At 39.6% G+C, this 16,477-nt stretch overlaps 2 protein-coding genes across 3 annotated transcripts; one reads left to right on the forward strand and one right to left on the reverse strand.

The window, feature by feature from the left end:
* Positions 1-406: 406 nt before the first annotated feature.
* LOC135488417 (CAAX prenyl protease 1 homolog) lies at positions 407-8,617 on the reverse strand. Its single transcript, XM_064773021.1, has 10 exons — positions 8,456-8,617; positions 7,924-8,070; positions 7,499-7,585; positions 7,092-7,208; positions 6,687-6,839; positions 5,310-5,451; positions 4,257-4,417; positions 3,498-3,665; positions 3,149-3,289; positions 407-2,842 (listed from the first exon to the last, which is right to left on the reverse strand). Exons 1-10 carry the CDS (start codon positions 8,543-8,545, stop codon positions 2,624-2,626), a joined length of 1,425 nt encoding a protein of 474 aa, XP_064629091.1. The 5' UTR covers positions 8,546-8,617; the 3' UTR covers positions 407-2,623.
* Positions 8,618-8,815: 198 nt separating this feature from the next.
* LOC135488262 (uncharacterized) lies at positions 8,816-11,342 on the forward strand. 2 transcript variants are annotated; one of them, XM_064772798.1, is made up of 6 exons: positions 8,816-8,846; positions 9,226-9,395; positions 9,585-9,855; positions 10,085-10,267; positions 10,517-10,763; positions 10,951-11,342. In XM_064772798.1, exons 1-6 carry the CDS (start codon positions 8,831-8,833, stop codon positions 11,030-11,032), a joined length of 969 nt encoding a protein of 322 aa, XP_064628868.1. In that variant the 5' UTR covers positions 8,816-8,830; the 3' UTR covers positions 11,033-11,342. The 2 variants fall into 2 exon arrangements, with proteins under 2 accessions (XP_064628868.1, XP_064628867.1); XM_064772797.1 differs by having other exon boundaries at positions 8,834-8,891.
* The last annotated feature ends 5,135 nt before the right edge of the window (positions 11,343-16,477 follow it).

The raw sequence follows: 16,477 nt of genomic DNA on the forward strand, positions 1-16,477 counted from the left end.
CATGCCAATTCTTCCTCAGAAGCAAAGAAAGGCACTCGCTTCTTCCCGTGAATGAAAGAAATCATGCCAATTCTTCCTCAGAAGCAAAGAAAGGCACTCGCTTCTTCCCGTGAATGAAAGAAATCATGCCAATTCTTCCTCAGAAGCAAAGAAAGGCACTCGCTTCTTCCCGTGAATGAAAGAAATCATGCGAATTCTTCCTCAGAAGCAAAGAAAGGCACTCGCTTCTTCCTATGAATGAGAGAAATCATGCCAATTCTTCCTCAATGTTGATTTTACAGTGTGACATTGACAGCATCTCTGCCCATGATCAACACATCATCTGTCGACATTTCTTCATGAACTTGGCTGATATTTTTTACCCAATATCAACCTGCAAGTGAAGACATTTAAGAGAACAATAGTATCATTTTCACAAACAAATTTATTGTGAATAAAAAGATAAATGTTTGGCATATGAATATATTTTATGCCTTTAATGGCTTTAAAGGGTTAACACTGAAGTGCAACATCTTTTTTTACATGCAATGTTTGGCTTCTAGCATTTTGCAGTCTTCTCACAATTGAAGTGAAAAATTCTAAAACATGAACAATTTATTACTCCACAATAAATGTCTGGTACCAATATATAGATGATTCCCAGGATAAAATGGTGGAATGATGATAGGAACAATGTTGCGTCAAACACACAGGTGGATTGCAGGTGGGGGGCTTATTCCGATGAGAAATCCCATCAAAATTTGTCACCCAGGTCAAATCGCCTTGATGAAACATGGGGTAGGCCTGTGAATCACCTACATGTATATAGCATGCTTGGTCCCAAAAGAAAGCAATAACTCTAAACTAAAGTGGATGAAGCCATCATCAGCATCATCTAAGGGCAACACTGAAATAGTTCCTTTGATATTTCATTTCTATCTATAATAAATGAAGAAGTAGTTCCAGTCCATCTCAAATGGACAAAGATCGTATCATTTCTCAAAGAGTAACTATTGATGTGAGCTTACTTTAACATCAATTCATTTCTCAGTAACACTATCCAGATCAGCAACAAATGAAAACAAAACATAATCGATGAGAAAGCACATTTCATAGGAAGGAGTCAACAAAACATGGGCCTTGAATCTGTCACATCTAAATTAGTTTATTTTATCCAAGTTGAGAAATTTCACAAAATCTGTAGCATATACAATAATGATAAGAGCATTTATGACAACACTGGTATCTTCATGAAGCATTCATTGAGTGATTCAATGAATAGTTAAGGCAATACTCTCTGACATAATATCCATCTCTTGCGGCAACTGGCCAACCAATATTGCCAGAACATTCAAGAACACTATCTATCTTGGTACTGGATTGAACGACAATATTGATTTTAACATGACCGTGAGATCATCAGTTATAGCAGATGCAATAAAATCAACAGTGTATTTAGAACCGATGTTTGCATTTTATCTTCATGTAAAAAGACACACAATCGTTTGATTCACCTACAGACTTCAATCATTTCAGCAGTCCCTAAGAAACAGAGATAATACTCTGAATACAACAACTACATAATTGCTAACAGTAGCTCAACAAAACTGAAATTCAACGTTTTAATATGCATATTAAAGAGTAAGTAGATTGCATTTAACATTGTACAGTTGTATATTTTACCTGTAAGACACCAGCATCACAACTGACCAAATTTCTATGCCAAAATATTGCCACATGAAATACATTGGTCATTTAAGCGGCAGTTCAAGGGGAAAACATCTAGACACCAAAAATCAGAACATAGAATGACATAATTGAGTTGCAGACAGTCAGGCACTTGCAAAAACGACATAACCTGCCCATCAGAGGTTAGTATGACGGCCTCCGTGGACCAGAGCAGGTTTTTTTTAGGGTGGGAGTGGCCAACAAGACAAATATATCCACAGTAGTAATATGAGACCTGAAATTCGCTTAGAAGTTGCAGGATCGTTTTAAATACTAACTCTGACTGCCATAATGAAAAGCAGTGCAATTCTAATCTACTTACTCTTTAACAAAAGGGTTATACCCACAGTACACCGAGAGTCATACTACAGTCACAGCAAAGTTGTTTACATCTCCAGAAAATCTCAAATGACCATTGCTCATTAACAAACACTTAAGTTTTCTTACTTACCTCAAATTGGGCAGTTTTAAAGACTACACATGTAGTTTAGGTGTTGCCCTACATATCTGTGCATATCCTACGACAAATGCATAACATTACACCGCAGAAAATGGTCATGTTATATGTGGCACAGAACCTCACAACACGTATAAACATAGCTTTAGCTAAATTTTCAAAAATAACCTTGATGCAAAGGAGAAGTTTTCGAAGGGAGTGGGTACAGTCGGTACTGACCATCTAATAAAACATTTCAAGCAACTGGAACTAAGAACATTCTGTTCTATTTAAAAGTACATATGTCACCTTTTACTAATAAATTGACAAAGGCACCTGTACCTTGTCAAGTATAGATCACAACTTTTACTGCAATGCATAGATGTTCTCAGTTCTATGACATCAGAATGGATTAGAGAGCCCAATTTTTCACACAGCACATCAGTCAATTTTTTGACTTGTTTGTTTTCCATGCTGCAGTCATTCAGTTTTGCTGAGAGCTTTGAGACGTTCCAACAACGGAGGATGAGAGTACGTCCACATTGAGTAGAGGGAGTCGGAAACGGGGAAGCCAAGGTTGTCCTTGTTCAGTTTGATGAGAGCAGACTGGAGGGACTCTGCACGGTGCAGAGATTTGGCAAATGCATCAGCTTGAAATTCGTATCGGCGGCTCAGTAGAGTCATGCAAAATGACAGGAGCTGAAAAAGAGGAAAATGTTGTGAACTATGAGTGAAACTTAAAGTTGGGGTTTATAGTCAGATATCAACGATGGTAGAGGTTAATATCACCCGACTTCTCACTTAAACTTTCCTGATACCTTTTAAAGTAGAACTCAGATGAGCTGCTCGATCAGTGCTACAATCCGGGAACTTTTTGATTGGTACCACTTTATAAACTTGGCTGGAATAAGGCAAGTTAGACAAAGAGATCTGAGGTGGGGGTGGAGTAGTTTGGGACATGGAGCTGGGCAGTGGACCATAGGGTGTGGGCCTAGATTTACTTACTTCATTATATGGTGAGAATATGAACTGGAATATGATGAGGAGTCCTATGAGTGTTGGCATAACGTTGAATCCAAACGCTGTGTAGAGGACTTGTCGGTGCATCAAGAAGCCAAACACCATGAAGCTAAGGAATGTGTTCACCTGAGGTGGAAAGAATTAGAGAAACAAACTCAGTATTTTGATTAGATACAGGCCGTCACATCCAGGATCTTGAGAAAGGGGTGTGCTTTTCACTGAATAACTACAGGTAAAAGCTTCTGTGCAGTAAGGGTAACCTGACTGTTGTGTCACTAAATTTTGTCCTCGATCAATTCAATTCAGTGACACTCAATTACATGTACATACATACCTGTCCGATGCAGAGGTTCTTGAGGTTATGGCTAAGTTTCCAGTGTCCAAGTTCATGACCTAGGATAGCTAAGATCTCCTCATTGTTGCATCCTAACTTCTTCCTTGCTGGCTTCACGCTGTCAGATTTCTCCTCAGTCTTCTCTGGCTCTTCCTGAGCAGTCTCCTCCTGCATGAAAAGAAAAACATCAGAAAGTGTAATGTTGGCAAGTATTTTTACTTCGAACTGGATATACACAGCCCGATTCAGCTTCATGCGTTAACATCTGCCTATAGTGAGGAACAATTGGTGCAACAATTTTCTCCATACCATAACCATTCCTCTGCAACCTCAGACTCCATGCACCTATAAACTACACCAGCACACTGAGTCAAGATCAAGAAGCAGTATCACCATGCGAAACAAGTACTAATCCTACAAATGCTATTCAATGCTTAACCGTTCGAGATTGTCAAGTTACGGCAGCTTTCTGGCACTTGGTCTTGGTGGCAAACTAACTGCACATTGACTGAATGTCAAGAGAGGTTTCAGCGGAGAACAAAACAGTGAGCAGACTACAAAGCTAGACAGAGGTCATAGACATAGGATTCCACAGTATCATCTTTGCATTATATTTCTATGGAATTTTGTCGCAATTTCAACTCACAGGTGCAAAACAGTGAGCAGACTACAAAGCTAGACAGAGGTCATAGACATAGGATTCCACAGTATCATCTTTGCATTATATTTCTGTGGAATTTTGTCGCAATTTCAACTCACAGGTGCATCTTCATCACCAGCACCATCTTCTTTCTTGGCCTCAGCCTCTTTCCTTTCATCGGTGGGAACATAATCCTCAAGCAACGTGTCAAACAGAACTATCCTCTTGTTCTTATGGAAACCATAGAAATACGCATTACTATGGGTCGACCTTTTGGAACCTGAAGAGGAATATGACTGGGGGGTTGAAATAAGGGTATCATACTGGTTCCACATCACAGACTAAGGACTTGATCCAACTCTTATTTTCTAACTAATCTGCATGAGGGCCAAGGTGCTTTTCTCTTCTGTTTAGGGCAGTTGGAGCAAGGAGTTGGCAGAGTCCAATGTACCAGTGTAGGTATGGTCAAGACCAGTGAGGTAGTATTTCCTCAATGAAGGTAGAAAACTTTTCTTCTTCAGTTGAATTTTTCATATGCTATATAAATAAGTCACCAACCAATGATGAATATTAGAATCCCTTTAAAAAGTACAAGCAATGCACATAGCATGCTGATATGTGCATATAAAAGCATTAGAGAAGGATATCGTCACTGACTTACGATGAAACGCTTGATCAATACATTCTCTCCAATAGAACAATAAGTTTTGTGGTTAATCATTTTTATGAATTTAACTTTTCTATTTTTTTTTTTACGAATACTCTCAATTTCATTTCATGATAGCCTTTCAATAGGAACAGCAATCACAATTGATGTCAATCAGAAAAGTACAATAAACAAACTGCTATCAGGCCAAGACAAAAAATAATTGATTCTTGTCAAAAAGTGAATTTCAAACTGAAAACTGAATGTTCATGACCCAAACTGTTGAAAGAGAAGAAGTGTAAGTTGATCTATGGTAGCCAAGGCAGAGATTTCCTGTTTGAAAGGCAGGCCTTTCTGGATTGGTGGAACCCATGAAAAAAGATCACAAGCTTTCTGTGTATGCTTGCGGGCTATCTGAACCGCCCTCTGCACGGGCTGGCAGTACAGAGTTAACTGTGCTCCTCATGTCACTGTCAGCTCATATCATGAACTTGTTAACCAGACAACACAATTGTTATGGCCTCACCTTCAACAACAAAGAGTTTTTTCAATGGGAATTCGATACTGTCAGCCAATTGTTCAATCTTTGTTCTCAACTCGCCCTCAGGCAGCGGAGTGAACCGATCAAACAGGGGCGCGATGTAATCAGCGTAGATAAAGATCAGGAACTGCAATGAGAACGATAATTATCATTGGAAATATTGCAATGGTTCTGGAAGTTTCCCGAAAATCAATTATTAAACTTTCTATTAATGGCAAGACTGTTCTTGAAGCTTTCAATCTATACTTTGGCTGTTTATTGTGCAAGGCGTTTGTGATGTAAACATGTTAACTCCGAAACCTCTGGCAGAATATAAAGCTCCATATAGACACTGCAATGTTTGACAACTGTTTGTAACATGCACTACCGCCTGAAAGTGTCAGGAGATCACATCTAAAATTGTTCGAAAGACAATTGTGACTGTGCATGTTGATTGTAGAAAAAAAAGTTTCGGCATTTTCGGTTATTATCATTTTAGGCTTCATGGCCCAGGAATATTAGATGAATCTTCCTTCATCCAGTGATACATACAAATCTGGTTTCTCCACGGAATTGCCCAGACAGTACTGTATGGTAGCTAGCAGTGTTAACCACAAGGCTATGAGACTCCAATGAGTATTGATTTAACATCAAATGAAACGTCTCAAACCTGACCCCTGACCTACATTTATTTGGTCTGTTCAAAAAAAGTCAGTACAATGATGAAATATCTTCAGACATCCTCAAAATAATTTTCAAAGTAACGTAAAGTAAAAATTTTGTGCAAACTGATGACAAAATGAGCACTTGTCCAGGCAACATAAACGAGTTGGCTGATGCAACATTGAACATGGGACTGGGAGTCGACCAAGCCAACAGTTATGCTTGGGCCTGGTGATCTAATGCACATCTTTAGCACTGGTACTGGCATTACGGAGGTTGGGCAATCAGATTTTAAAAAATACTAACATCAACTTTACCAGTACATCAACTTTACATGTACGAAAGTAAAAGTGTTCTTCCACCTTTTTAAAATAAGATAAAGCCAAATAAGAAATGATTACCGGAACACAAAATATATTAGTAGGCTTCCCGAAAGGTTACGGCTGATGCAATATGACTGTCTGCTAAATGCCAATTAGGTCATTACTGAGTGTCTTCTCGCTAATCATAGTGATTTTAACGGAAAAAACACAGACATTGGTGGGTAGAATAAACATGAAATGAACGAAGATAGGCATGAAAACAATGACGAGACTAATTGTACCCCCATCAACCAGATCAAGCACGACATAAAAGTCCAACAGTTATTGCATCAGCTTGAACGCCCACTACGTTTATGTGCGCTCCAGCTTGAAAGAAATTGACAGCTGAGTTACTTACCAAAGATATGAAACACGTGAAGAGTGAGGCATAGATGAAGAAATATTCTCCTCCAGCCTTGATGATAAAGATAATTCCAGTCACGATTGGTAGGGATATCGCTACGGTTACGAGCAACTTCTTGATTGTGTCTTTGAAGAAAAAACCAAGGGTCTGAAAGTAACAAGCAATTTGAAGTAAGAATTGATGCTGTCAACAAATTAGAACACTTGACTATTCAAATTTGATGAAATGCAGCTGGACACAGTATAGCAACCCAGAAAAAGGGCTTGTGATAATTTACAATTTGATATCCTATTATGACTGTTCTTTTGATGTACACAATTTGCAATGTACTAAAACATATTGGGAAACGTTTCCATGGGAAAATAGTTTTGAAACAGATGAATATTCTTTGTGTTATACCTGTTGGTTGAATCCATGCCTCTCTTCAATAACAAATGTCCCATATAATGACCATGGAAGTCCAGTGATCGTGCTGTAGACCAGCGCCAGCATCAAAAACACCAATGACTGAGTGATCTGAAATCGAAGATTGTTTTAATTGGGCAGTGTCAACTAAAGTAGAACCTCTAGCAATTAAAGAGACACTCTGGACTGACCAATGCTGCCCTTTAATAATAGAGAGGTGTCCTGATTACAGAGGTCATTCTGAATGGAAATGACTGCTATGAGAGATTCTACTGTGTAACTGAACTAAAATGTTAACTTTATGCTGGTATGATCAAATAATAATACAGTACTGTCAAATTACACAAAACAAAGTTTTTTTTCTCAACTATGTATTTCAGTTTATTTTCAATAATACTTGCCTCATGCTCAGCTCCAAGGCCAAAGTAATTCAAGATATGTTCACTTTTTTGCCAAACAAATGGTAGACCGCCATACCACAAGATCAACTGAAAAAAAAAGAAATGTCAACTCCATTTTGCATAAACTGTGAATAAAGTCATTGTGAATAAGAAAACATTTAAACTTTGAACAGTAGAACTTAGGCTGTAATAAAATTTCTTATCAGGAATTTGTTTCCTTCTCATTTTTTTATTTTTAGGCTTTAAAAAATACAATCATAGGAGGACTCCCATGGAATTACTGGTGGTTACAATGTGGAGAAAAGAAAGAGTTACTGTTACGATAGAGAACAGTGCTTGGATGCATCAGAAGTTCAAACAGTGACTTCTGTCAATCCCTTTACTCTCCCTTGGCCTTACTGAATTGCAATATCTCTCCAACTTACTGTGGTCTCCAGTTGTGAATAGAGTCCACTCCAAAACCCAAATAGACTCTTATCTACTTGGTAAAGCCTTGCCTTCTCAAATGTCTCCTTGTCAAGAACATGTTCTATTTCTTTCGGAACTGTGGTAGTGGTACGGTATAGACTTCGCTGGAATAACACATATAATTTATAAATTTTAACATGTGTACAGGTATGATATGATAAAATACTTAATAAAATCCATGTATTGTAGGCCTAGAATATCATAATTCATATACTGGTAAAATGAACGCAGGATTGAGGATAAAAAGACACTTCCAATTCAATGCCGGCATTGTCAATGGCTTCTAGGCCTATGCATGACTACAACCTAAGAAGCATCCATTCATTGAGATTCATGAAGTGATTCAGTGAATCGAATCAACATGCAATAGCCTAGGCCCTACATGATATGATTGAATGATGCCACTGAATTGTTGATAGGCCTACTCCTAAGCCTATAGCCTAAATGATGAACTTTCGGCTTTGCCACTTTTTTGTATAATTTCTTCACCTGTCTGTACGAAAGATACGATTCCCATACGAACACAATCCAGAGGAATGCAAAGACCGTGTTGAATACGTGCTCCGGATCGAGTTCCATAACGGAAAAGATGATTTTGTAAGAGAAAGAACTGGGAAAAATTCTAAAATTTCTGGTCGATAGTGCTGCCACCTATGCCGGGGTGCCGGTATAATTATAACTCCACCCGATTGAAGAGTTCGTCAACAGCCAATCTCCCGGTCGCCGGGCCAAATGTCCAATTTACATGCACCCGCTGAAATTGTCACAAGTCACTGCGGCAGAGACAGTAGGTCGAGTGAGGCTTGACAACAATGAACACCATTGACGACGCTTGGAGAATGGTCAACAACCAAAAGCGTCAAAATGGCGGATAATGAAGGTAGATTTTTGTATTTTCTTCGGAAAATGTGCCATAATTACGGAAGTATTGCTTCATTGGCGTTGAAATTTTTACAGTGCATAGATAGCAACAGGTTTTAACTTATAGCCAAATTTCATGTAATTTGATCCGTAAATATTAAGTAGGCTGAGACAAAGCTGTTCATAAAAAAGCCAGAACTGCCATCAGCCATGCCCATACTAGGCCTAGGCCTGAGCAGTGCATGATGGGTGATGGTCTACAACTTGCTTTCATTTCATTGTAAAAAATTTAACCGAGACCATATTGAACCAAGAGAGAATACCAGACAGACCATGTTGAAAAATTGCCATTGGGCGCAGCAAGATTACTTTTAAAATTGTCAATTTTGTTTCCACAGATGTTCCTCCACTCGAAGACATGTCAGAACTCCTCCAGCAGGTGGAGGCCCTGAGGGAGCACAAACCATCCAGTGTATCTAAAACAACCATTCCAGAGAAAAAGATTCCTCAATCCGTTAGTGAAAATGGTGATACAAATATTACAAGCACTCCTCCAGGTGTTGGCAAGGTTGGTTGTGCAGTTGATTTAAACTTCTAGAATAGAACACTGGCTCAGTGGCTGGTTATTCAAATTTGACATCACAAAGAGAAATCTATCATATCTCATTTTCTTTTTCTATCTAATAGTATTACCATCTTCTGACACATATTCTTTGCAGTCCCTTGTGTTCAAGCTTTTCACTTTTTTGCTTTTAAGGAAAGCAAAGAACCTGTAAAAAAAGCTACAGGAGTTTCTCAGCCATCAACCTTTGGTGGATTCAAGAAGGGTTTTCTCTTTGGTTCCTCAAATTCAAAACCAAGTTCACAAACATCTGCTGCCGCCAGGACAACTTCAAAGGAGCCTTCAAAGAAAGTTGAGGAAATACCATACATAAAACCGAAAGATTCACAGGCAAAGGAAAAGCAAAATCAGATGCCTGAAGTACAAGAGGCTATGAAAGCTAGTCAATCTCTTCTTGATAACAAAGGTGATTATTCTGTTGTACAAATCAGTAATCACCATATGACTGCTGCATTGAAGAATAGTGCCTTTGGAATTTATAATTGTTTTGCCATCAATAAAATGAGAGAGGAAATGATGCATTTTATTCTCAGATTTCTGAAGTCATTTGCAAATCTAAACAGTTCCATCTTCTTAGAACTTCCAATATATTCGTTGCTCTTCCATCTCAGGTAAAATCTTTTCTCTTTTTCCAGATTGGGTAACCGATGATTTGCTTGAAAGGGTGGAGAAAAGTCCAAACCTAATGAAATACTTGGCAGACCCAAGATTTTCCCAAGCTCTGGCTGAGTTTCAGACAAACCCACAAGGTGCTCAATTGAAGTATGCTGATAATCCAGAGGTGCAGTTATTTTTTAAAGATTTTTGTGGTCTTCTAGGTAAGTATTCTGATTGAGAGGTTGTATATATAAACTAATAAGTAATGATAATGGTCATTTGTCTTACATTGTTAAACATTAAAAGAGGAGAAACAACTTCTGCATATCCAGTGCAGTTATCTATTTATCATGTATATTAGTTAGGGAATTGCTTGTCTTCATCTTTGGATGTCAAAATTATTTTCTTGTTGTCTTTTTCTGATTTTCTTGGTGATTTGATATAATTGTGTCTACTCTTATCCTTTCAAGGAGACCATTTTTCCAAAATTGGAACTACCCGGCCCAATGCTACATCTACCAATAATCAAGGAGATATCAAGTTTACACAAAGACCCCGAGCAGATATCCAAGAACACAATCCGAATGCTCCAACACCCATTGAAGAAAAGAGGATGCAGGAGATACTAAGTAGGCCAGATGTAAGAGAGGTACTAATGGATCCACAGGTTCAGAGCCTATTTGAGCAGCTGAAAACAAACCCTTCTGATGCACAAAAGTGAGTGAAATCTTCTTGGTAGTTGTCAAAATGATCAGACTGGTGATTTGGTATTATGTTTAAAGAAGGCATCTGCAGCCAAATCCTCTTTAGGTTGTTTCCATTGCCACATAGCATAATTTTCTTGGTGCGCCAATCAAGGCACTACCACAGTGTTTTCTCATACAAAAGTTCTCTTTCTTTGCAGGCTATTACAGACAAAAGATCCAGCACTTCATCGGAAGATTTCAAAACTCGTTGATGCAGGACTATTGACATTCCAAATGTGATAGACAATGTAATGTTAGTGTCTTTAGCAGAGACTTATTTTCCTAAATGTGGTTTCACTCTCATCCTTGTACAATCGATTTGTGTAGTTTGGAAGCTTGTATGGTTAAAGTAAGTTGACCCTGTTTTGAACATCTTGAGCGCAAGTTCCTGACATTATCTGACTTTATGGTGCTGAAGCCCTTTCCAATGAACACATAGCACATGTAACTAATCCGTCCTTGATGTGGTACCTTAGTATTGTGTTGGGCACCATGAAATAGGATACTTATTTGTACTTATATTATTTCAGAGCTGTGTTATAAAAAGAATCCAAATAAATATATTTTTAGAAAAATAATGAAAAAAAGATTGATTGATTGATTGATCTTGTTTTTCACACTTCAAACTCTTGGTAAAGTGGAGTCAGTTTGGCTGCAACAATGTCTTTGATATGACAAAACAAACTTCTGCTCACGTTTGGCCAATGTGGATGAGACAATGTCTTTAAGACAAGGCAAACTATTGCACAGTCCTTTGTAAGTTAGTTAGGATGAGACAATGTCTTTGGCAAGAAAGTCGAGCTTTTGCACAGTCCTTTCTTTGGATGTGACAATATCTTGGGGATACTGGGCAAGCTATTGCACAACCCTCTATCAGTTGGGATGTGACAATATCTTTGCTATGAACAAGCAAACTGTGATGGAGCTGTTTGGGAAGTTAAGATGTGACAACAACGAGTTTTCTGTGGCCAATTGGACTAGGGAAGTGGCATCGAAATGATAACAAATTATGATGTGAAAATGTCTTTGTTGACAAAGCAAACTATGACAGGGTGCTATGTACGGCCAGTGCGGTATGGAGTGACATGTCTTTGGTATAACAAGACTATGGCAGAGTCTTTACAGAATGTGCTAATGGGTTGTGACAATCCGTTTTGTACGAGGTGCGGACATGGGATACAATATCTTTGCTGTGAACAATTAGCAAACTGTGCTGGAGTACTCTAAAGCTCTTTGGTCAGTCAAGATAATACGACAATGTCGCTGGCATTATAAAGTGAACTATGAGATTTCCCTGTGGCCAGTTGGACTAAGAGACAAGAAGTTATGATGTGGCAATATCGATCTTTGATGAGAAGGCAAACTATGACAGGGTCCTCCGTATAACCAGCTTGGTAGTGGCAATGTCTTTGGAACAGAGTCTCTACAGAATCATCAAATTGGTCGTTGCATTATCTTTGGTATGAGGTACGTCCTTTGTGTTGGCTTCAAAGACGCAATCTTTCATGCATTCCACAGTCGATACGTGTGGGTAGAAAATGTCCTTGTACCAATTGAATTAAAGGCGAGCATTAATATTTCCGATAATAGCTATCTCTTCTATTGTGTGTCTTCAATAATTCATAATGCGCGGCCAAGTCGACGGATTGCCAAAGAATTGCTCATTAATCAAGCATGAAATACGCCAGGATATAATGAGGATGTACATTTATGAAAGTTAGATAGAGCAGATGATATTATAAAAACGCACACACAAGAGAGGCTTCGTCAGACCACACGAAACAAGGATTATCGTTACATGAATTATCTTCTCGACGAAGATATACATGTAGCGTACAATGAGGATTGACGTTATATGTCAAATTGTTAGTCTCCAAGCCTGAGACGAATTCGGGATGAGTTTATCAACATGAACATCTTACAGTGACGAAAATGTCTTCAACGCTGGTGACCTCGGGGACTGATTTTACCACCAACTTTACATATGGGAATCGGATGTAAAACATTCTGACGGAAGTCATTGGACTGATGGTATATGCTGATGATACGGAAGGGATGACACGCCCCGGCAGTATCGGAATCACTGAAGTTAAGAGCTGATTTGAAATTCGGAAGAATAACACCCTTTAATCATATCAGACGCGAAGAGAGACAGTTAGAACGCCGTCAGTTCATCCAGCGCGCGTTTAAACATGGTGAAGGCAGCGCGAAACCGACTGTCCGTTGGACGCCCAAACTTCATCACTAAATCCAAGAAACTGATGTTCCTTGTCGATTTCACTTCTAACAGCATTTTTATTGATACAAGTAGGTAGCTACTGATATTTTGCAAAGCCTTACTCTACATGCGAATTATCACAACCTACATAACGCTTCATATGCGGATGGACCAATTATAAAATATTGAACTATTAGCTGAATTAGTAATATTTGGTCATGGTAGCCCGTAATTTGCCGGCTTTAGGCAATGGTCGTACCTTCCGGAGCTAATGTACAGTATGGACAATATCAATCACATAAAATATTGATAGCCAGGTGGCTATTTCTCAATATTTACTATAGATTAAAGGGTGGGATCGATGAGCTTTTAAGGAAACGCTTGGTAACTAAGTGCAGAGTCGTTCATTTGAAAAATTGCTCCCCGTGTGGATGGATTGAATGGGAATGGCCCCACAAAAGGTGTTTGGAGTCCATTCGATATATTAGAAAACACTTGTCGACAACTAAATGATGAGATGGGTGAATTGAGCGTTATTGCTGAGAAAAAGGACGTCTTTCAAGCAAGGAACATCGTCAAGTCGTCTACGACGAAAACACGTTTGGCCGGAAGACTTAAACTGGCAGCCGACAATCCGCGACGGAGTTCGGGACAAACGCAATTGAAGAAAATACCAGATATAGGATGTACTCCGACACCTCAGGCGTCTTTGCCTGCAACAAGAGCTCAGACTCCGCCAACTCAAATGACCGTTGATGGTAATGATGTTTCTTTAGATTCAGACAAGAAACAAAACGACCTTGAGGTTCAACATAAAGATGTCCCACCAAAAGTTGTGAGTACATACGACATTCGGACAAGTACGAGATCGTTTGGTTCCAGTGACATTGATTGGACGCTGATGAACGAATTCGATTTGCACCAACAGAAGTCGTACAGTAATCTCAGTGAGTATTCTTTAAACCATTCCCTGCGCAAGGAACCGTGGTTCAGGAAGTATAACATGGACAATCTTCGGAGGGAGTATATTTGGCTGAAGAATTTGTGTTCAAGACCAGTAAAGGAAATCTGTTATCATCCGGCATGTGATCCACAATTTCCTCTTGTCAGTCCCAGATGTAACTCAACCATGCTACCGTCTGCTGGTGAAGTTGCGTTGCGACGCGCTCGACATGAAAACGGCATCAACATGGTCCCATTAGCATCATGGTCCGCAACCATTAAACGTTCAATTGCCAATCATGACGGATCGATTGTCGCCGAGGAGAAACCTGGTAGTTATCGCAATTCGTTTCTTTCTATTTCTGGCTATGGCCATGATCCACGACAAGATGGTGCTTTCGGTCAAGGTAGGGACATGGAGCGGGAGAGATTTCGACTGCCGCGACTGACAAAAAGCAAGACAAACTTGGTCTCTTCAAATTCATTGAGAGCAGAAAATGAAAGGAAGGCAAGATGCCGGCGTCTGTCTCAGGATAGCGAGAGGCCCAGCATCCCAATGCTTTACCCAAAGGCACTGTCGTATACAACACTTCCTCGGACTCCTCCGAGTTCGCCAGTCGGGTGTGACTTGCGCCGGACGTATCCAAAAGGAGAGGGCCCGTGGGGCAACCAAAGAGAGCAAACGTTCTTGCAACCAATTCGCGAAGTCAATCGCGGTACCGACTACAATACTAGGCCGCGGTTGCAGAAACTCCCTCGGATTTCTAGTCGAAAACGCGCGGAAAGGATTACTGTCCATTTACCAGTGTGTGACGAGGACAAAAAAGACAACTTTAGCAAACGACCATCAAGGGAAGAGGACAACCACTACGGTGCGGAAACGGGAGGCAGACAACCCAAGGACACTGATGGTGTTATTAACAGTGAAGAACGCAGCATCCAGAGAACATTTTCAGATGAACTGTTACGTTACAATGTGTATAATCCGTCCAAAGAGGATTTAGGAGACGATTCGTCGGATGCGTCGTCCTCGCAGGGGGACAGGCAAATGGCCAATGGCAGTCAGAAAAGTTAGCGACTGTTATTTTGTGCAAGCATATTCGAGATCAGGCTCAGTCTTGGCCTCTCAGTTTGTATAGTACATGTACGTCGATTGCTGGCATTAAAAATATTGGACGAAGGGTCGCATCAAATATAGTCCATTTACCTTCCCGGGCTCCTTAGAGAGATATAGACAGTAATAGGACAACACAACCTAAACTGAGAGTCCCATGCAGGTTCAGCAGATAGACAATTATAAGCTGATGAGCAAGAACTACCTTCATGCCACGCGATTCGTTTACTGTAAACTCGGATGAGTTCCGTTTCCATCCGTCGCGCTCTATCATTTCCCCTCACTGTCTTATTATGTGGTGTCCCAATGTATGAAGTCACTGGACGCTTATGACCAGATAGAACGTGATTGATTTTTCAAAGAAATGTTTCTTACGAAAATAAATGTATGTTGCATGTCGAAATCATAGATATATTAAAAATTGACTGTCTTCCTTGTTAAATTATTTACTCACGATGTTGTACAGGTTGGCTCAATAAAATGTTCTCATCTCTTCTTCATTTCATCATTCTATTCATACATACAATCTGACCATCTGTCTAGCTGTGGCAGCGGTGTGAGCAAGCTGGATGTATTGTTATGAAGGCCAGGGTTTTAATCTATCATCTAGTTGCACTATCGGTTCAGCATTCCAATATCACAACCTGGTTGTCCCCCAGTCCCAATCGGAGTGTAACGATTACATTATCAAAGTCTGGGTGTGTTAAGGACATCATCCCAATTAGACCATATTGATAGTCTCAATCTGTCTGCAATGACAATATTCCAATCTTGGCTGTACTGATGACATTTTTCTAATCAGGTGGTACTGAAGAAATCATCACAATCTGGCAGTATTGAGGACATCATCACAACCTGCTGGCTGCATTGGCGACATCATTGCAATCTGTATTAGTGCCGTTATCACAACCAGGCAAACTTCTAGATGAGTATGCATTCCAGTCTGGTTTAAGGACCTTTTTAAAATTTGGCTGGATTCTAGAACAGTGTAACTATATTGAAAACGTGATCACAATCTGGTTGTACTGGATGATAGCCTCATCGCCCCTTTTCAAGCTTTCTGGAGGTTGTCCCGAGAGGTGTATGGGGGAAAGTTAACCGATCATTTCAACATTATGACACAAATCTTGGTACTGGCCAGATCAGACGTGAAGTATAGTCAAAAGCCTGGGACTTGACAGATTTGCTTTATGCCTAAATCAAACAAATGTGACTTAGGCAGTTTTAACTGGAGCAACATTGGACTCTTTGATGAATGGACACTGTTTTTGTTCTATCAAATAGCACCTTCACATTTTCACAAATGTTCACACTGCACCGATATGGACTGTTGGGCCACCTACTTACCTACACCTACTTACCTACACCTACTAACAGACACCTACTTGCCAACACCTACTAACTGACACCT

Source organism: Lineus longissimus, chromosome 5, assembly GCF_910592395.1.
Source record: "Lineus longissimus chromosome 5, tnLinLong1.2, whole genome shotgun sequence".
Classification (NCBI taxonomy): Eukaryota; Metazoa; Nemertea; class Pilidiophora; order Heteronemertea; family Lineidae; genus Lineus; species Lineus longissimus.